The sequence below is a fragment of the Aotus nancymaae genome, unplaced genomic scaffold (genome assembly GCF_030222135.1).
Source record: "Aotus nancymaae isolate 86718 unplaced genomic scaffold, 86718_ANA_hifiasm-v0.15.2.pri h1tg000036l, whole genome shotgun sequence".
Classification (NCBI taxonomy): Eukaryota; Metazoa; Chordata; class Mammalia; order Primates; family Aotidae; genus Aotus; species Aotus nancymaae.
Window position 1 is genome coordinate 39,812,174 of NW_026988450.1, and position 21,157 is coordinate 39,833,330.

Genomic DNA, 21,157 nt, shown 5'->3' on the forward strand with positions numbered 1-21,157 from the left:
TGTGTGTGTGTGTGATTATTGTCTTTCCAACTAGATGCTAAGAAGATTCTTAGAGGCAGGGATTGTTTGCGGTATATCTTTGTAACCTGACACTTTGCCTAATGTTGTGCAGATTTTAGGTTACTTATAATTTGTCAGGACTCTTGTTAAAGAAACCCAACTCATATACCAACTTAAGCAATGAAGAGGGTCCAGGGATGAATCTGGCTGAATATTTTGTCATATCTAAATTAGGTTTCCAAATTTATCATTAGAAATCTGTCCATTATTTATTATCTCTGCATTCCTTTGTTTTGGCTTTGTTTTCTAGTAGCAGCTGCCTAAATTGTGCCTTTTGGGAGTAAAGGGAGAGCTTCCTTCTCTCAATAGATGCAGAGAAAGTGCTGGGGCCAATGCTTATTGGCTCCCTTGGACTGTCTTGCATTATGTGCTTACCCCAGACTAATAATCACCATTGTCAAAGGGAAGCAATTGAGTCATTGTCTTGGCCTGAGTTACATGGTCCTATAATGAGCCAGGGAGTGAGAACAGTTGCTCTCTCATTCCCCTAACATAGGCACTAAGATTGGAGGAGCAGTAGTTGCCCAAAGGAAAAACAGGGCTTTTGTGCCAACACAATGGGAAATGGATGCCAGATAGGAAAAACCAAGATGTCCACTGAGGAGTTCAGTACCTGTTTGCTGATTGATGAACTAAACATCTTTGTAGGAAAGAAGTCAGGTTTGTAGATATTCTGTACCATTTTTCACATTCATCCAAAGTATTTTACAGTTATGATAGTGCTGTGTATCCTCTAAGTGCTTCACAGCCACTGTTGGAGGTGGATGTGAGGGGATATGACTTATGACTTTGACTCCCTCCTGATATATCACTAGGGTTAGAAAGCTGTTACTCTCTCAAGGGTGGATTAACAACTGTGCTTGCCTGTTTGAACCTTTCAATAGGATCTCTGAGTTCTTTTTGGAAGAGTGAACAGAACAGCAATCAGTCTCTCATTGTGAGTTGTGATGGTGTTGGCCAAATGGCTTCATGATAAAACTTAGCATTATCAACTAATAATATTTCTCAGTTACCAGTTGTGAGACTCTTTTGGATTCTCTCACTGAGAGCTGTGTTGATTTCAGAAGATGATTATAAAACATAGAAATGTTAAGTTTTCCAAGTTACCATTATTTCAAACATAAATTGTCAATACATGTAAACTAAATTAGCTAACAGGGTTTTTGATTGCTTATTTTGTACACTGAGAAGTAAGATCAGAGATATTTGATGTACAAAAATTTAATTCATGTATTAGGGAACCTGCCTGAGACCCAGCCAGTGAATATCTTAATGAATAGTGCAGACAGTAAACAAAGAATTTTAGGAAGATTAATTTCCATGGGAACTGCATGCTGGGCAGGTAAAACCAAGATGCCCATTAGGAAGTTCAGTAAATATTTGCTGATTGATCAATTTAATACACCTGAAGGACAAAGGTCAGGTTCATGTAGATTCTGTATCATTTCTTTCACCTTCATTTCTAACACTTTATGGTTAGACTACATAATGATATGTTTGAATAAAAGCACACGTAGTCTTCCATCATTTGAGTTTTGTTTAGCATTTGAGCATGACTTTCTTAGCTAGTTGTTTGTGTTTTTATGTGTGAGAAAAGAGCAACTCAAGCATAAATAGAATAGTGTGTCCTTTAAAAATCAATGTTCTGAAACCTCTGAGAAAGCGAATATTTATTTTAATCAAAAATATTTATTGAACACTGCCTTTTTAAAATTTTTATTGGAATATTCCTTTTATATAAAATAGCCAGAATAGGCAAATTCATCAAGACAGAAAGTAGACTAGTGGTTAACAGGGGATTTAATTATTTGGGGTGAATTTCATGGATATAGGTTGTTCTTCTGGGGTGGTGAAAACGTTTTGAAACTAGAGAGAGGTAGTTTTATTTTTAATCTTTACTTTTTAGGACTGGAAGATAAGCAAGAATCTGCAACTGGTGCCTGTCCAAGTATTAGTTTGTTCTTACAAATGTTTTACTCAGCATGACCTTAACCTCTTTGGAATTGCTTGGGTGTAGAACAGGTGAGGTGCTCATTCACAGCCTCACTCGACTTGCCCTGTCAGCTCTGCAAACACAGTCAGATTATGCCCTACTTAGGATACCATGCTGTGTCTGTTCCCTTTGACAAGGCATTAAATAAAGGAAGAAAAATAATTCTATTATAATATTCTCAATTTAATCACTATAGTCTGCCTTTAGCTTGTTTAGATTCTAGTTGTGCTTTTTTTTTTTATTGGCTTAAAAATAAAAAATAAAAAAAGGAAAAATAAGATCTGTGTGGCAAGTGAGTTATTTCTTCCTACTGTTTTATGACCACCACTCCCCTTTTTCTAGATGAGTATTGAGAGACTTTGATGGGGAAAAGTATTTATTTTATGAATGTTTTGCCATTGAAGAGGAATCACTGTTTAGTGCTAGATAATCATGTTACATTTATGTGATTTCATCTGAGGCACTATTATCTATTGACCACACAAAAAATGAGAAGAAACCTGAAAAGTCAGGTTTGGTAACTCCTAATATCACTTTGTGACTGTTTTTAATTTTTTTTTCTCTTTTTAAAACAATTTTTTACATGATAAACTGTTGAGGCAGTAATGCTGAAATGATAATTTGGCTCATTTTCTTTGAAGGACAACAGAAAAGTAGAAAAATAAGTTATGAAAATATATGGTACACTTTGCACAGACCAGTACTTCTTGAAAGTGTGTTCTATTCAGCACCATCCACATCAATTGAGAACATATTAGAAATAAAAATTATCTGGCCCCACCCCAGAACCACTGAATTAGAAACTTTGAGAGTGTGGCCCAGCAATCGCTATTTTAACAAACCCTCCACGTGATCTCTTTGCGTGCTCAAGCTTGAGAACCACAGGATAGACTCAGAAAAAGCTGCTGCATGTTCAGAAAAGTAAGAAATGTGATTATAATTTATATTTAAAACCGACCAGAAATCTATTTCTTCTTGTCACTACCTGTGATTCTTCTGGTGGAAAGCTGAGTGGAGTCTCATCTTCCAGGTAGTTACTATCAGGTTACCTTCCTAGCAAGGCCTTTTATGAGTTTAGTGCAGGTTCTTTATGCATCAGAGTTGCCTCTGGCATAACTGAGAAATAAAATCAATGAAGCACAGCAAAGAGATCCTCAACTCCAGAGAGCAAAGTTCAGGCCCCACTGAGACAGAGATGGGGCCTCAAGGTAACTTTCTAAAGGCTCCATTAAACAAGAATGCATTTTTAACAAAAATAAAAAACCAAGTACAAATAAAAGACATAGGAGCTCATCAAAAATGTATTACAGGGGTAAAGTATGTATGCTTATTGAGGGAAAATTGCTCAGTAAATTGATTTTGATTAGGAAAATAATTTCTTATAACCTAAGCTGTAGAAAAAGTATTTTCACTTTTTTTTCTTTATTTCTTCGAAAACAAAAAAAACCCAGGATACATGTGCAGATCATGCAGGTTTGTTACATAGGTATACGTGTACCATGGTGGTTTCCTGCACCTATTGATCCATCCTCTAAGTTCCCTCCCCTCATCCTCTATCCCCAACAGGCCCTGGTGTGTAATGTTCCCCTCTCTGTGTCCATGTGTTCTCAATGTTCAACTCCCACTTATGAGTGAGAACATGTGGTGTTTGGTTTTCTGTTCCTGTGTTAGTTTGCTGAGAATGATGGTTTCCAGCTTCATCCATGTCCCTGCAGAGGACATGATCTTATTCATTTTATGGCTGCATAGTATTGCATGATGTATATGTGCCACATTTTCTTTATCCAGTCTATCACTGATGGGCATTTTGGTTGGTTGCATGTCTTTGCTATTGTAAATAGTGCTGCAATAAACATACCTGTGCATGTGTCTTTATAGTAAAATGATTTATATTCCTTTGGGTATATACCCAGTAATGGGATTGCTGGGTTAGATGGTATTTTAGGTTCTAGATCCAAGAGGAATCACCACACTGTCTTCCACAGTGGTTGAACTAACTTACTTTCTCACTAACAGTGTAAAAGCATTCCGATTTTCCGGACCCTTGCCAGCATCTATTATTTCCTGACTTTTTAATAGTTGCCATTCTAAGTGGCGTGAGATGGTATCTCATTGTGGTTTTGATTTGCATTTATCTGATGATCACTGATATTGAGCTTTTCTTCATATGTTTATTGGCCACATAAATGTCTTCTTTTAAGTGTCTGTTCATATCCTTTGCCCACTTTCTGATGGATTGTTAGTCTTTTTCTTGTAAATTTGTTTAAGTTCCTTGTAAATTCTGGATATTAGCCCTTTGTGAGGTGGATAGATTACAAAAATTACTTCCCATTCTGTAGGTTGCCTGTTTACTCTGATAATAGTTACTTTTGCTATGCAGAAGCTCTTTAGTTTAATTAGATCCTGTTTGTGAATTTTGGCTTTTGTTGCACTTGCTTTTGGTGTTTTAGTTATGAAGTCCTTGCCCATGCCTATGTTCTGAATTGTACTGGCTTGGCTTTTTTCTAAGGTTTTTATGGTTTGGGGTTTTACATTTAGTTTTTAATTTATCTTGAGTTAATTTTTGTATAAGGTGTCAGGAAGGGGTTCAGTTTTAGTTTTCTGCATATGGCTACCCAGTTTTCCCAGCACCACTTACTGAATAAGAGATCTCGCTCCATTGCTTGTTTTTGTCAGGTTTGTCGAAGATCAGATGGTTGTAGATGTGTGGTGTTATTTCTGAGGTCTCTGTTCTGCTCCAGTGTTCTATATGTCTGTTTTAGTACCAGTACCATGCTGTTTTGATAACTGTAGCCTTGTAGTATTGTTTGAAGTCAGGTAGCGTGATGCCTGTAGTTTTGTTCTTTTTGTTTAGGATTGTCTTGGCTGTACAGGGTCTTCTGTGATTCCATATGAAATTAAAATTGTTTTTATAATTCTGTGAAAAATGTCAATGGTAGTTTGATGGGAATAGCATCAAATCTATAAATTACTTTAGGTAGTATGGCCATTTTCATGATTTTGATTCTTCCTGTTCATGAGGATGGAATGTTTTTCCATTTGTTTATGTCCTCTCTTTTTTCCTTGAACAGTGGTTTGTAATTCTCCTTGAAGAGGCCCTTCATGTCCCTTGTAAGTTGTATTCCTAGGTATTTTATTCTCTTTGTAGCCATTATGAATGGGAATTGACTCATGATTTGGCTCTCTGCTTGCCTATTATTGGTGTATAGGAATGCTTGTGATTTTTGCGCATTGGTTTTGTATCCTGAGACTTTCTTGAAGTTGCTTGTCAGTTCAAGAAGTTTTTGGGCTGAGATGATGGGGTTTTCTAAATATAAAATCATGTCATCTACCAACAGAGACAACTTGACTTCCTCTCTTCCTAGAATACCCTTTCTTTCTCTCTCTTTCTTTTCTTTTCTTTCTTTTTTCTTGATTGCCCTGGTCAGAACTTCTAATACTATGTTGAATAGGAGGGGTGAGAGAGGGCGTCCTTGTCTTGTACCAGTTTTCAAAGGAAATGCTTCCAGCTTTTGCTTATTCAATATGATAATTTGCTGTGGGTTTGTCATAAATAGCTCTTATTATTTTGAGATATGTTTCATGAATATCTAGTTTATTGAGAGTTTTTAACATGAAGAGATGTTGAATTTTACCAAAGGCCTTTTCTGCATCTATTGAGATAATCATGTGGTTTTTTCCATTGGTTCTGTTTATGTGATGGATTATGTTTATTGATTTGCATTTGTTTATTGATATGTTTATTGAACCAGCCTTGCATCCCAGGGATGAAGCTGATTTGATCATGGTGGATAAGTTTTTTGATGTGCTGCTGGATTCATTTTGCCAGTATTTTATTGATGATTTTCGCATCAGTGTTCATCAGGGTTATTGCTGAAGTTTTCTTTTTTTGTTGTGTCTCTTCCTGGTTTTGGTATAAAAATGATGCTGGCTTTATAAAATGAGGGAGGATTTCCTCCTTGTCAATTGTTTGGAATAGTTTCTGAAGGAATGATACCAGCTCCTCTTTGTATTTTTGGTAGAATTCAGCTGTGAATCCATTTGGTCATGGATTTTTTTTGGTTGGTAGGCTCTTAATTACTGCTTCAATTTCAGAGCTTGTCATTGGTCTATTCACGGATTCAACTTCTTTCTGGTTTAGTCTTGGTAGGGTGTATACATCCAGGAGTTTATCAAATTCTTATAGACTATTTTATTTGTGTATAGGTGTTTATAATATTCTCTAATTATAGTTTGTATTTCTGTGGGGTCAGTGGTGATATCCCCTTTATTATTTTTATTGTGTATATTTGATTCTTTTCTCTCTTCTTCTTTATTAGCCTAGCTAGTGGTCTATTTGCTTTTTTAATTTTTTAAAAAAATCAGCTCCTGGATTCATTGATTTTTTTGAAGGGTTTTTCATGTCTCTATCTCTTTCAATTCTTCTCTGATCTTAGTTATTTCTTGTCTTCTGCTAGCTTTCGGATTAGTTTGCCTTTGCCTCTCTAGCTCTTTTAATTGTGATGTTAGGGTGCCGATTTGAGATCTTTCTAGCTTTCTGATGTGGGAAGTTAGTGCTATAAATTTCCCTCTTAACACTGCTTTAGCTGTGTTCCAGAGATTCTGGTACATTGTCTCCTTATTCTCATTGGCTTTAAAGAACTGATGGACTTCCCTTTGTAAGGTGACCTGGCCTTTCTCTCTGGCTGCCCTTAACAGTTTCTCCTTCGACCTTGGAGAATCTGATGATTATGTGTCTTGGGGTTAATCTTCTCGTGGAGTATCTCAATGGTGTTCTCTGTATTTCCTGTATTTACACGTTGGCCTGTGTTGCTAGGTTGGGGAAGTTCTCCTGGATAATATTCTGAAGTGTGTTTTCCAGCTTGTTTCCATTCTCCCCGTCTCCTTCCGGTACTCAAATCAATCATAGGTTCGGTGTTTTTATGAAGCCTCATATTTCTTGAAGGCATTATTCATTCCTTTTTATTCTTTTTTCTCTATTCTTGCCTGCATGTGTTATATTAGTAAGGTGGTCTTCAAACTCTGATATCCTTTCTTCTGCTTGGTCGATTTGGCTGTTGGTAGTTATGCATGCTTCAAGAAGTTCTTGTGTTGTGTTTTTTAGCTCCATCAGGTTGTTTATGTCCTCTCTGAACTGGTTATTCTAGTTAGTAATTCCTATAACCTTTTATCAAGGTTCTTAGCTTCTTTGTAGTGGGTTAGAACATGCTTCTTTAGCTCATTGTAGTTTTTTATTACTCATCTTCTGAAGCCTACTTTTGTCAATTCATCCATCTGATCCTCCTTCCAGTTCTGTGCCCTTGATGGAGAGACGTTGCAATCATTTGGAGGAGAATGGGCACTCTGGCCTTTGAGTTTTCAGCATTTTTTCATTGATTCTCATCTTTGTGAGTTTGTCTAGTTTCAGTTTTGAAGCTGCTGACTCTTGGATGGGGTTTTTGTGGGAGATGACTTGTTGTTGTAAATGCTGCTATTGTCACTTTCTGCTTGTTTGTTTTTCTTTCAGTAGTCAAGTCTCTCTTCTGTAGGGCTGCTGCAGTTGACTGGGGGTTAACTTCAGGCCCTATTTATCTGATTCACTCCCATGCCTGGAGAGGTCACTCAAGGAGGCTGGAGAGAACCAAAGGTGGGTGCCTCCTCCTTCTTCTGGGACCTCTGACCCCGAGGGTCACCAACCCCTGATGCCAGTAGGATTGTTCCTGTATAGCATGTCTGACAACTCCTGTTGGAGGGTCTCACCCAGTTTGGTGGCACAGGGAGCAGGATCCATTTAACAAAGTACTTTGTCCCTTGGTGGAGAGGGTGTGTTTTGCTGTGGGGAAACCCATTCATTTAAGTTGCCCAGATTCCTCAGAACTGCCAGGAGGAGAGGCTAAGTCTGCTGGTCATTAGAGACTGCAAACACCCCTCCCTCTAGGGGCTCAGGCCCAGGAAGATCTGAATTCTGTCCCTGAGCCTCTGGCTGGAGGTATTGGAGATCCTCCAGGGAAGCCCCGCCCACTGAGGAAGGATGGGTCAGGGTTAGACCTGAAGAGGCATTCTGACCACAGACTGCCACAGCCCTACAACCAGTGGGCTGGACTGTGCGGACAAGCCTTGGGACAAAGCCATCCAGCTTCCCTGGCTCCAGAAGGAAAAAAGCACAGCTGGAGCTATAGAAATGGGTGTCGCCCTTCCCCCACCTAGGGAGCTTAGCATGTTAGGCAGTTGTGAGTCCCAGTGCTGACTGCTGCTCCTCCCCCAAGGAGCTCAAGCGGCTTAGACAACAGCAGGCAGTGGCAACAGGTGCTGGTTGCTCCTCCTCCTGGGAGTTGTTAGGCTTAAACAGATTCCAGCTGTGAGGTTATAAGAATCTTCGCGTTCCAGGGTTGGGACGCTAGGCTCCTGTGGCATGGGTTTGTGAGTGGGATCTTCCAATCTGTGAGTTGCACAGTTCCATGGAAAAAGCACGGTCTCCCTGACTGAGTAGCATACTCACTCACTACCTCCCTTCTCTGGGGGGATGGGATTCCGCTTCCCTGTGTGGCTCTCAGGTGGGCTGCCGCACAAACTGCTCTTCCTTCTCTCCTTGGGTCCTGCCAGCCTTCTGGTCAATTTTGATGAGAGAATCTGGATACCTTTGTTGCCAGTGAAGGATTCACATGCCTTTTATGTTTTTTTTTTTGTTTTTTTTTTTTTTTGACGGGAGCCCTCTGAACCATGCTGCTTCTAGTAAGCCACCTCCCAGAAAAGTGTTTTGTTTACCATTTTAACCCTATCATCTCAGCTACAATGTATGTGCCATCTTGGTCTTGAAGAGAAAATTCTATCCATATATTTATCTCAGGTGACACAAAAGAAAATATTGGCTCCCTAACTTCTCCTTTCTACTCCTATCCTTGTCGTATTCCAAGGTACCGCAACTTGGTTTTTGTCCCGCCATGCCATGGCAACTGGCCTTTCAGAAGTCATCAGTGACTTACCCCCAGTCCAGCTGCTCCTCCTCTGACTGGTACTCTGTGAAGGGTTGGGCTAGATTGGCTGCTTCTGCCTCTTGGAACTATATGCCTGAAGTCCAGTCCTTTACCCCATCCCTTTAATTGAATCTTCTTCTACGTAAACAAAATCTTCTTCTCAAAACCATGTGTTGAGGGAAATAAAAAATAAACAATGGGCTAACAATATAATGATAAGTACTTTGGTGAGAAGTAAAAGATGATCCAGAAAATAGAGAATTGTGGGAGTACTTTTTATATAGGGCCTGAATCCAATAAGGTAATATTTGATCAGCGATCTGAAGCAAGTGAATGAGTGACTCCTACAGATATAATGAATAGGAACCAGTTGAATATTTGAAAAGCTAAAAGCCCAGGCTAAATGCGTGCTAAAATAAATCCATGACTCTGATGGTCGGAAATTTAGTGTTACGGGTTACATGGTCATGTATTGAGTGTCACCATGGTAACCAGACTCTGGAAGGATGCATCTGCTTCTGCCCTTGGGGTCAACTCCTGTTCTGAATCACTGACTAATTAAATTTGAAACAGTCAATCTCGCTCCACCTATACATGTATGTGTTTGTGTATGATAGTGTGGTTATCTTGTCCATGTATAATCCATCTGAAACTCTCTTTTTGGGATCTGAAACTGCAAACTATTTTCTAACAATTACCACCAACTTTTTTATTCTGATGAAGTTAAAGCAACCGGAGAAATAACTTTTTGTGAATTATCTAGCTTCAGTTTTTCTCCTCTTATTGTCTCTTCTGTGGCTGCTCTTTGGAATTTTTGTTTTTCACTCACATTTGCCTCAGAAAGAGAGTAAGATGGAGAAACTGAAGTCTCTTTTACTGTTTGTTATAAACTCTTAACATCTATGTTATGGGGAAGTAGCTTCAAACAGAAGAATATATGTTATTTTAGGATTATTAATGAATTATATTTATGTCCTCAGTTATTAAGAGTAATTTAAGTATGGTCTCTGATTCTTTATATTTGTGTATCCTATTTGTAAATGCAATCAAAATGGATTTTCTCATTTAATTACTCAATATTTCTAACAACGTTTCACAATGGTTAGTTGAATCCAGTGGATAAAGAGTTGCTAAAACTAAAATATTGATATTATTTTTCTATAATGAAAGCAATAAACTATTGTGTATGTTACCTATTTTAGGACTTTTATATTAAAAAGCATTGTTTTCTTTCTTAACATATTTATTGATGGAGAATACCAAGAAAGTTTTTAATGAAGCTGGACTTAATTTTTTCATTTGAGGAAGCTTCTAACATCTCCAGAATAACATTTGAAACTCTCATTGGTATGTCTTCATAAAATATTTCTGCATATTCCTTGTTGTCTAGGTTATTTTATGGACTGCAGCTATTAGAAAATAAGTGGCTGGAAGTCACTTGCTCTTGCTAAACAACTGTTTTGCCTCGTGGCCTTGAGAATGTCCCTAGGCAGCTTAAGCTGCAAATTCACTGCTGGTACTTTGGGAGCTTTCTGTAGGCCACAGGGCTCCAAACTGCATGCAACTTCCTGACCTAAAGTTCGAAAGGAATCTGGCGACTCATAGAGCAGCCATGGCATACCAGAATTTAAGAGGGGCCTTTTAAAAGGTCCTAGTCTCATTGGAATCAGTGCTGTGAGGGGCTAGAGAAATCAGCTGAGCTGATGGGAGACAGGTGCCTTGTTTCTAGATGCATCGTTGGAATGAGTGAAGATGGTTAATACGGCAAAACAATAGTAAACATGGGTGTTGGCGAGTGAGAAAATGAGCTACAAAAACTAGAAGAGCAAGGCTGCTTTAGAAGGTGGGATGGGGAAGACAAAAGATCTAGAATCTCTTGGATTCAGGCCATCCATGGGCAGCTGAGAGTTCTGACACATTCAAAGGCAGGTGTTTGGGCCTTAAGTGAGGTGGGGCTCATCAATATCACGCAGATGGAAAGTGAGCAAGCTGGTTGGTATTAAGCCTGGATCATGAGTTGTAGGCAGACAGCCTCGGGCAGGGGCTGCATGGGCCAGGAGCTTCGCAAGGACCACTTTATGGGAAGTTACTGGCTTTTATTTCTGTAAGTAATTTGATACATATTTGAAGAGAGAGGAAGAAAGTGAGTGTATTGGAAAGTAGGGAAGCTGGATCATGGCCATCCCTCCCCTAGTAAAATTAGAAAAAGCCTCCAGTCACTTTAATTTTAACCAAAGCCTGTGATTTCTTTCTGGTGTGACTGAAGACACTGGGGGTTACTTGTGGTTTATTATTTTATCTTTCCAAACAGAGGACAAAAAAGTGCATTTAAAATGTTTTAAAACTGAACAATTAAAATGCCTCATTCAAGTAAGTAACGGTTTGAAAAAGAAAGTACTACCTCAAGGAAGAAAATATCCATATCTCATTGAAAGATTTTCGTTTTATGTTTCTAATTGCTCATCCAACAAATATTCATTGCTACTTCTCATAAGGAAGATGTTATTCAAACTTAGCAGTGGATGGACAAAGCTTCAAAGAGCTTTTATCTGTCCCTAGCACCATGACCAGAAAGGGATTCCTTTAAAATGTCAGACCAGGCTCTTTCCTGTTCGAATCTTGCCAGTCTCACTCTCCACATTCTATTTCCTCTGCTGGATCCCTGTTCCCTCAGATCTTCTGGCTCATTTCCCACAACCTTTAGGAAGTCCCTCTCTAGCCACCGTATTTAAAATTATGATGCCCACCCCAACATGCACAAAGGCCCTTCACTTATGTTTCTCATTCCTCAACACCTTCTATTTCACTCTACAATTTACTTATTTATTTATTGTCTGTCTTACTCCACTATAGTGTAAACTCCATGAGGGTAGGGCAGGAATTTTTCCCTCTAACATTTTATTATGAAAATTTTCAAACATAAAGAAAAGTTGGAAGAACTTTGCAATGAACACCCATATGCCTACCACCTAGGTTCTATAATTAACATTTTATTATATTTACCTTATTAAATAGCTGTTTATTCCTCTATTCAGTCATCAATCTTCTTTTTTATGCATTTTGAAGTTGAAAACATCAGTATATTTCCCTTCTAATATTTCAGTGTGCATATCACTAACTAGATTTAAATACTTATCTTTTTATCTTTTTTACATGAACATTCTTATGCACAAATTTATAAGACTTTGGCAAATGCTTTCCCAAACCTTTATCAAGATATGGAGCATTGCCACCACCCCCAAAAATGTTCTCATGTCCCTTCCCTGTAAGGTTGCTGTAATTTACAAATAAAAATATAGGATGCCCTGGTAAATATGAATGTTAGCAAACAATGGATGCCTTTTTATGTAATAATGTCATAAATATTGCATGGGACACATTTGTACTAAAAAATTCTTTGTTTATCTAAAATTCAAAATTCATCTGGCAACCCTGCTTTCTGGTGAATTTCATGCTTCCCCTTCACCCTTGACAAGCAATCATTTTTCTGATTTTTTTTCCACCGTAGATTTTGCCTGTTTGAGAACTTCCTGTGAAAGGAATCATACAGTTTGTATTCTTTTCTGTAAGGCTTTTTTTCCACTTAGTATAATGGTTTCAAGATTCATCCATATTGTTGCATATATCATGATTTTGTTCTTTTTTGTTACTGAATAGTATTCCATAATATAATTATAATATACTTTGTTCATCCATTCTCCAACTTGGGCTTGTCCAATTTTTGTTTAATATGAATAAGCCACTATGAACAAAAGCATACATAGAAACATTTGTTGGGTGCCAGTTATGTTCTAGACAACTCCTTGACTTGCCTCATAAGCACTTTGTGATTTAACTTTTTTTTTTAACCTCTTCCCTCTTCTCACCTCTCGCCACTCATTACTTAAGCTCAATTTCCTCCAACCTTCTTTCTTTCATTGCTCTGAAGTTCCCATGCTGTCCCCACCTGGGGTTTTCTATGCAGTTCCCTCTAATTGGAACATGGTTTCTCCCTGATGGTTCCTGGCACATTTTGCTTAGTTTCCTGTATTTACCACAGTGGGATCAGAAGCAAGTTTCCTCACTTCTCAGGGCCTCTATCAGTGACCTCTCTACCTGTAACATAAAAAAAAAAACCAAAACAGTCCCTTCTCAGGGGGTTGTTATAAATATTAAATGAATCAATTTATGAAAAGCACATGGCCTGGCATCATAGTACATGTTCAGTCAATGTTTGTAATAGATGTCATGGAAGACCTTGAATTTCTAGAAGCTTATGCTTTGCATATACTCAATACTACACAACAGAGAATGGCAAAAGGTGATGACAACAGTGCGGAAGATAAGAGGGTACAAGCAAGCAAGGAGAAAAAAGACCAAATTGAGTTTATAAAACTGGTCTGCATGAGTACACTAAATGACAGTTGAGATTACGGCAGTGGGAACTGAACATGAAATAGATTTAGAAGACCTTTATCTTAGAGACAGAATCAACTTACTATACATTAAAGAGCAAAGGAGAGGGTGGAAACATGGATAGCTTGGAGCTTTCTATCTTATCTGGGTCTTATCTGGGTATTTGGAAGAATGTAGTCTGGGCATGGTGGCTCATGCCTGTAATCCCAGGGAGGTGGGCGGATCACGAGGTCAGAATTTCAAGACCAGCCTGGGCAACACAGTGAAACCCTGTCTCTACTAAAATACAAAAACTTATCTGGGCATGGTGGCAGATGCCTGTAATCCCAGCTACTCAGGAGGCTGAGGCAGGAGAATCTCTTGAACCTGGGAGGCAGGCAGAAGTGGCAGTGAGCCAAGATTGTGCTACTGCACTCCAGCTTGGGCAACAAAGCGAGACTCCATCTCCAAAAAAAAAAGAATGCGGGTGCCAAGTAGCAAGGTAAGAGATTTGCAAAGGGGGTCTGGATGTGATGGGAAAGGATGAGTTTGATTTTACGATAGACATGAGAAATTAAGGATGCTAACTGGACATTAGTGGAAATGCTCAGCATGCCATTGGAAAGAAAAATACAAGCAAAGGCATGCATTCTGATGAGGAATGAATTATATCCTTATATCATCGGATGACTATGATTTCATTGCTGTTCCTCTACAAATTTAATTCTTCTTTTAGACTAGTCTTACATGCAGTTTTAACAAGTGAACAGTTATTTCCTTAGATGTTGTAGTCTCAGATAGCAAAGACGCAGGGACATGGATAGAAGGTTCTTGTAATGGGGAGAAGGCCAAAATCACATATGGGGAGGCTGTTGCAAAGTCAGAAGGAACACTCTTGGAAGGGGACTGACCACTTAATAAGGTGTGACTGTGTCAGCGATGAAATGCTTTTCTTTTTTTTTTCTCCTGAAGGATTAAGAGTCTGGCACTTTGAATCACTGCGTTCCAATTTGCAGCTTAGGGTGGATTATTTTAAATCCTAAAACTGTAAGGAAAAAAATAGAACCAGTAGGTTTGGTTTCTGATCTCCAGGCAAGAGGCAAATGCTGTACGACACAGGGAACTCTGTGTGTGTATGTGTATGCGTGTGTGTGTGCGCACATGTGTGTGAGTGTGCATTTGTGAGCATTGTCTTTCTTCCCTGTTTTGATTCTTTACCACTGCTAGGGAGGAACTGGAGGTCAGAGAATTAGCTGACATTACTACAATGGCTTTCCTTTGATATAATACGAACTTCATAGTCACAGTGATGGGTCTTCATGTCATTTTTTAGAAACGTAGATATATGAAGTCTTCATCTATTATTTTGTATAATGTTGGTAGTGTGTAATATAACAAAAACTACCCAAGATTTTCAACCTGACAAGTTCTTCTAAGACCAGAATGACTCATTAAGAGAAACAAAATGAATCTGAAATTAAGTTGTTTCTCTGAATGTATTTTTAAAGTACATATGCGATAAATAAAGGGTTACTTTCCTGATAGAAATTTTCATGGAACTCAATTCTTTCAATATAAGCATTTTCAAATTTCTAACCAAATAAATTTATTTCTAACCAAAATATGCTATTTTTTATTTCCCTACATATAGGGTCTGTATTATCAGAAAGATAATTCTGATATATTATGTTTTTAGAGGAATATTTACAGAAACTGAGAGAATCTGTGATGAAATGATACCAGGTATTTTACTGATGATTCCAAACTTCACTTTTCATGAAAGGGATAATTTATTGTTAAAAACAAAAAAAGTCCTTTTCCACTACACCATACTATGTTCCTTACAATATTAAGGATATTCCCGTTTGCATTTTACCAGTAGATTTTCCAGGGCATGTGCCCCATAATCAGTTTTTTGGGTTAAACATGTCTTGCTGAATTTTAGAAGCACCTAAGAAAATCCCATTGGTTTGATTTGGGGAAATCAGAGTGCCAGGATGCTTGAATAGGTGACAAGGAGTGGGTAGACCTAGTGATGATGTTTTCAGACATCCTAAATTGGCCTATTTCATGGAGCTAGTGTTTGTTGACAGACATCCAGAAGGCTGAAAGCATTATATAAAAGAGTCAGACACTGCCTATGCCTAACATGCTTGTAATACACCTCCATGAAGCTTCAAGTTAAACAAAATGTTGATTTTACTAGGGGAAAAGCATTTAGAGAATACAGATGATTGAATGAGTTGATCTCTTGGGGCTCCTGTGATTTCAAGAAAGGCTATGCATTTTTGAAAGCTGGTGATTACTGACAAATTAAGGTTTGACAATTCTAGCCAAGAATGTGCTTAATGTTCATTGGGAGAACTGAATTATATTAGGAATACTTCCAAGTTGGTGGAGAATGTGGTTCGTTTTTAAAGATGCTTCCACAGTCTTGCCTGATTCTATTTAAATTGTACTTTTTGATATCCTGGTGCGACCCTAATGAAAAAGAAACCCTCAAACAGAGGAAAATTTATTTCAGCCTAATTAAGATGCATCAGATTGATCCTTTCAATAAGGCAAAGCAGGATAAGTGCAGAAGAGAAGAGGAAACATCAGGAGAAAAAGGAGGGAAGTAGGCCACTGAAGAGACAGTGTGGAAGAACAGTAGACAGCTTTCCCCTTAGAAAATATGGCAGAGGGGCCCGGTGCTGTGGCTCATGCCTGTAATCCCAGCACTTTGGGAGGCCAAGGCAGGCAGACCACCTCAAGTCAGGAGTTTGAAACCAGCCTGGCCAACATGGCAAAACCCCATCTCTACTAAAAATAGAAAAATTATCTGGGCATGGTGGCACATGCCTGTAATCCCAGCTACTCAGGAGGCTGAGACAGGAGAATCACTTGAACCCAGGAAGCAGGGATTGTAGTGAGTGAAGATCCCACCACTGCACTCCAGCCTGGGCAGCAGAAAAGGCTCTGTCTCAAAAAAAAAAAAAAAAAAAAAAATAGAGAAAGAGCATATAGGGAAAGAAAGAAAAAGAAAATGCAGGAAAGGGGCATGGAACCCAAAAATCTCACCTTTCTGGCAAATATGTTCCTCAAAGCTGAAAAGATAAAGCAACTTGTCCCAAACCACACCTAAAACTCTCACCTACCTCTGTATAGTTCAATGTGTTTTATTTTCAGTCCACCTATGCTTTGGTCATACAGTCCTCCAGAAAGCCAGAATTGCTGCAACAATCTTTTGAACTCCCTTGTTGCTTCAGACATACTACTTTTTAGACATGTGAATGAGTTACTGTCCTCCAACCCCCGGAACAGCCTTCCATTCTCTTTACCGCCTTCACTCTGTCCCTGGGTTCTTCTCTTCTCCAAAAGTTTAAGGATGCGATTCTAATCTGGGTTTCCAAAAACATCAGCTTATTTCAAATTGATCAGGGCAGATGTAGAAAATGGAAACAAGAAGAATAGATTTAATACCAGTTTATGTGAATCTTGAAATCATTTTCCTAATTAGCTTAGTTTAATTTCTTTTTAACTAGTATAATCTTCAATTCTCTGAAAGTTCTTGTATCTGTTTTTTTTCATGCCCTTCAATGGATGACTGCCATCTTTCTGGGTGTGAAATGTTGGTTAGGAATATATTTTGGAGCTCACGAGCTCTATAATTTAATTGGCTTTAAGCAAGTCTATTGGACATATCACAAACTTTTCTTCTTAATTCTGCTCAAAATGTTAAAGCTGTTATTTTTCAGGGTGGGCCACTAACCCCTCCATTAATTAGTACATTAGGAAGTTCTTCCAGGTCTCTTAAGAGGTTGAGTAGTTGCCTACCAGTTAGCCATTACTAAAGCAATGACACGTAGTCATTGTTACTGCATGTATTAAAATGGAGTGGCCCTCTTTTTTTTTTTTTTTTTTTTTTAATGAAAGTGGGGCAGAGATTGGCAGTGAAAGACACCTGTCTTTGCCTTCTTTTCAGCTTCATAAAATACTTACTTCATTCTCAAGTCCTATGAAGGAATTCAGATATTAAATGTTGAAGTATTTGATGCTGTTAAATAAAACAGCCAAATGAGAATGAAAACCCTATATTTTTTGCAAATGGAAAAATTGAAAACAATATTCTCATTCAATGAATAGGCTTGTCATTGTTGCTAAACAGTCTTCCTTCCTTCCTTCCTTCCCTCCTTCCTTCCCTCCTTCCTTCCTCCCCTTCTCCCCTTCCCTTCCCTTCCCTTCCTTCCCTTCCTTCCTTTGCTTTCTCTCTTTCTTTCTCTCTTTCTTTTTCTTTCTTTCCTTCCTCCCTCCCTTCCTTCCTTCTTTCTCTCTCTCTCTTCTCTTCCCTCCCTTTTCTCCCTCTCCCTCCCTCTCTCCCTCTCCCTCCTTCCCTCTTTTTCTCTCTCTCCCTCCCTCCTTTTCTCCCTCTCCCCTCCCTCCCTCTTTTTCTTTCCCTCTGTCTCTTCTTCCCCCTCCTTCCCTCCCTCCTTCCTTCCTTCCTTCCTTTCTTCCTTCCTTCCTTCTCTCTGTCTGTCTTTCTTTCTTTCTCTTTTTCTTTCTTTCCTTTTTTTCGAGATAGCGTTTTCCTCTGTCACCCAGGCTGTAGTGCAGTGGTGTGATTTTGGCTCACTGCAAACCTCTGCCTCCTGGGCTCGAGTTATCATTCCACCTCAACCTCCTGACTAGCTGAGACTGCAAGTGTAAGCCACCATGTCAGGCTAATATTTTTATTTTTTATTTTTTTTTGTAGAAACTGGGTTTACCATAATGCCCAGGTCTCAAGTGATCCCTTCACCTCAGCCTCCCAAAGTGCTTAGATTACTGGCGTGAACCACCATGCCCAGTGCAAATGCCTGGAATTTCTGCAAGGTAGAATTATGTCTAAGCTCTATTCATTGAGGGCTTGAAAATAAACAGCAAGAGGAAAAGGAGAACTAGAGGAGATGGAAAGAAATATTACTGGAGGTAAATTCTCACTCATATTTAGGACTGACTTTAAGGAATCTGGCATGCAGTTTCTAATAAATTATCCATGTTCATATCTTTACTCATTCCTATCAAGAGGAAAAGAGAAAATTAAATTCCCACCAGTCTAGGAATACTGTGAAACAGTGTCAACTATGAAATATTTGAGAGATTTTGGGTGAAGGGGAGTCTGGGGGAAGAAAAAACTGAAAGGTCTGGGAGCCACAGAAATATTTGGTAATTGAAAATTATTGTCTGGGGACTTAAAAAATATACCTAAAAAAGATTGGTTCTTTAAAAGGACTGATTTCAAACTGATGTTTAAAATATATGTATTTCTCACAAACTCAGGAAATACTCCCAACAGTCATTGATTAATAACTCTTGAGCCATATCTGAGTTGATATATTACCAGTTTTAATGCCAAGTTTACTTAATTTAACCATCTTTTGACCATTAGGCCATGGGATTCTAGTTTGTGACTTCTATAATCTCATATAACAAATAGATTAAATGGGGGCAGAGTGAAATCTCCCCTAAAAGCTATTTGGGATTCTTAACTTAATTTTTCTTGACATTTCTGGAAGTGAACAAACACTGCCCTATTCATTACTTTCTGAAAATTTTACTTACATGCATAACTTTGGGAACTATAAATCTCTCATCTCTTTCAAAAGCCCTCAAGACAGAAGCTATGTAATATATCTGGAATAGACACTGGTCTCCAATTAATACAGAAACAAAAATTGTAACCAAATATTTATATCCTAATTTGTGTTTGGGGAAAATTTCTTTTCCAAAAGCAAAGCATAGATATTCTTAACTACATGAGAAAGAAAATAGAACCCTCTAACCTAAATAGAATGAAAAGCAATTTGAAGCTGGTAATTGAGAAAGCCTCAAGCTTCATATTTCCAGCTTTGCTCACTTTTCCTCCCCTTCTGCCAAAGTTCTCAGGGAATAATAGAATTAGGAGAAGGCCCGGGAAGTCCAAAGTCCATCTGAATAATTTCATAATTAAACCCTCCTGGTATGCTTCTTTAATAGAGGTAGGTAAGGACAGAAGATATCCAATGCCCTAATGTTGTAGAGCGTGCATCATTTTAATGAGACAAAATAAGATGAGTTGATGTAATAGGTTATAGAAAATATTATGATCAACATTCATCACTGGTACAAATTCAATAAATTCTGTGCAGATAAAAACGTCACAAGTTTTATCCAGGTGTTCTTAATTGTTCGTTATTGCCTTCACAGCCACTAGATGACACTGTTGCTTTAAGAGTTAGTACAAGAAGGGCCATTTAAATGTGAGTGTCCAACTTATCAGTTCTGAAACCCAACTAATACTGATTGTCATTATTATTACAAATAGTTCTGATGTTACTATTTACTACATAGAATTTATATATATGCAGAATAAAACAAACAACTACAGCCTCTACTCCCAGTGCCATTCCTCACCACACCAATGTCTACTATTTATCAATTGCTTACTCTGGGACAACCTTTGTGCTTTGTACTTTAGGTAAATTATTTCATTTAATCCTTCTGTCAACCAAACTTGCAGAAGAATACAAAGCTAAATGGCAGAATTGGAATTCAAACCCCATTTGACTGTTACTACTACCCGCCTTCATTGACAGATATGCTCCCTGGTAACACAGCAAGCTGGTGGCCAGGGGTAGAACCTGCCCTGAGCTCTGTTATGGTATTCCCAATCCAATTCACTACACCAAAATCTGCAGGATGCCCATTAAATTTATGTGTCTGATGAATGACTTTTTTGCTGTATGTCTCATGCAAAACTGTGAATTTCAGATGAACAACAACATCATTTATTATGTAAGTATATTCCAAATATTGTGTGGGACATAGTTACACTAAAATTTTTTCTTGTGTATCTGAAATTCAAATTTTACTAGGTGACCTATATTTTTATTTGCTGAATCTGGCAATGCTTAACTATTACTTCAATTAAGTTGGGGCGGTTTAACAAAACAACTCAATTTCTTTTCTCTCTCAGATTCTCTCCTTACTCGATACTTCTCTCTGAGGAATATACATTTATCTTTTTAAAGGATACTCTTGTAATTGGTGCCCTTTATCCTTTTGCTTCTTGCCTCTTCCAGACTTGCTCCATCTGGCATCATCCTGCCTGCCTCATTTTCACTCTTTTTCTCTCTACCATGTCTTTTCCTCCTCTATAGACATGATTAGGGATTGCTACCTTTAAAAACTTCAAGCTTTCTCTGCACCCTGTTTGGTTATACTTCTTGAAAGCATATCCCCTATTTCATTATCACTCATTCACTCTTCAACTGCAATCTGGTTTCTGCACCCAACATTCTAATAAAGCTCCTCTTCCAAAGGTCACTCAGCAACTTTCTAATAGCTAGATTCCATACTTTCCTAAGCCCTCAGCTTCCTTTGTTTTCTCTGTATTTGATGTTTTTCCATCTTTAATCCCATACTTTACTCTATCGGTATTATTTCCTAGGGTTTAATCATCACCTTATTGTGGTGAATTCCAAGATTCTCATTCTCTGTCTCTCTTGTAATAGTGTTAATAGTATCACTATATATGTAGTCACATGAAAACATTCCTCTGACATTTTTGGGCCCCCAGATTTTTGCTATGTTGCCTTTACCACTGCTATATTCTTGAATCTATCCATTTGATTTTCAATCTAATTACATTATCAACAAAAATAAGAGGAGTCTGTAAAGGAATTAAAAATTCATAGGAGATATATTATATTCCCTTTCTTTTTCTATTTCACTTTCCTTATCTGATGATCATCCTGGGGCTGGAAGAAATAAAAGGCAT

At 38.2% G+C, this 21,157-nt stretch overlaps 2 protein-coding genes across 2 annotated transcripts in view; both read left to right on the top strand.

Moving 5' to 3' along the window:
• Positions 1-2,077, top strand: part of LRRC69 (leucine rich repeat containing 69) — a 102,333-nt gene extending 100,256 nt beyond the window's left edge. Inside the window, 1 exon segment of the mRNA XM_021675786.2 lies at positions 1,967-2,077. Coding sequence (XP_021531461.2) covers positions 1,967-2,077 — 111 coding nt within the window.
• The window catches only part of SLC26A7 (solute carrier family 26 member 7), a 207,323-nt gene that overhangs the window by 22,954 nt on the left and 163,212 nt on the right, over positions 1-21,157 (top strand). The gene's annotated exons all lie outside the window — the stretch shown is intronic.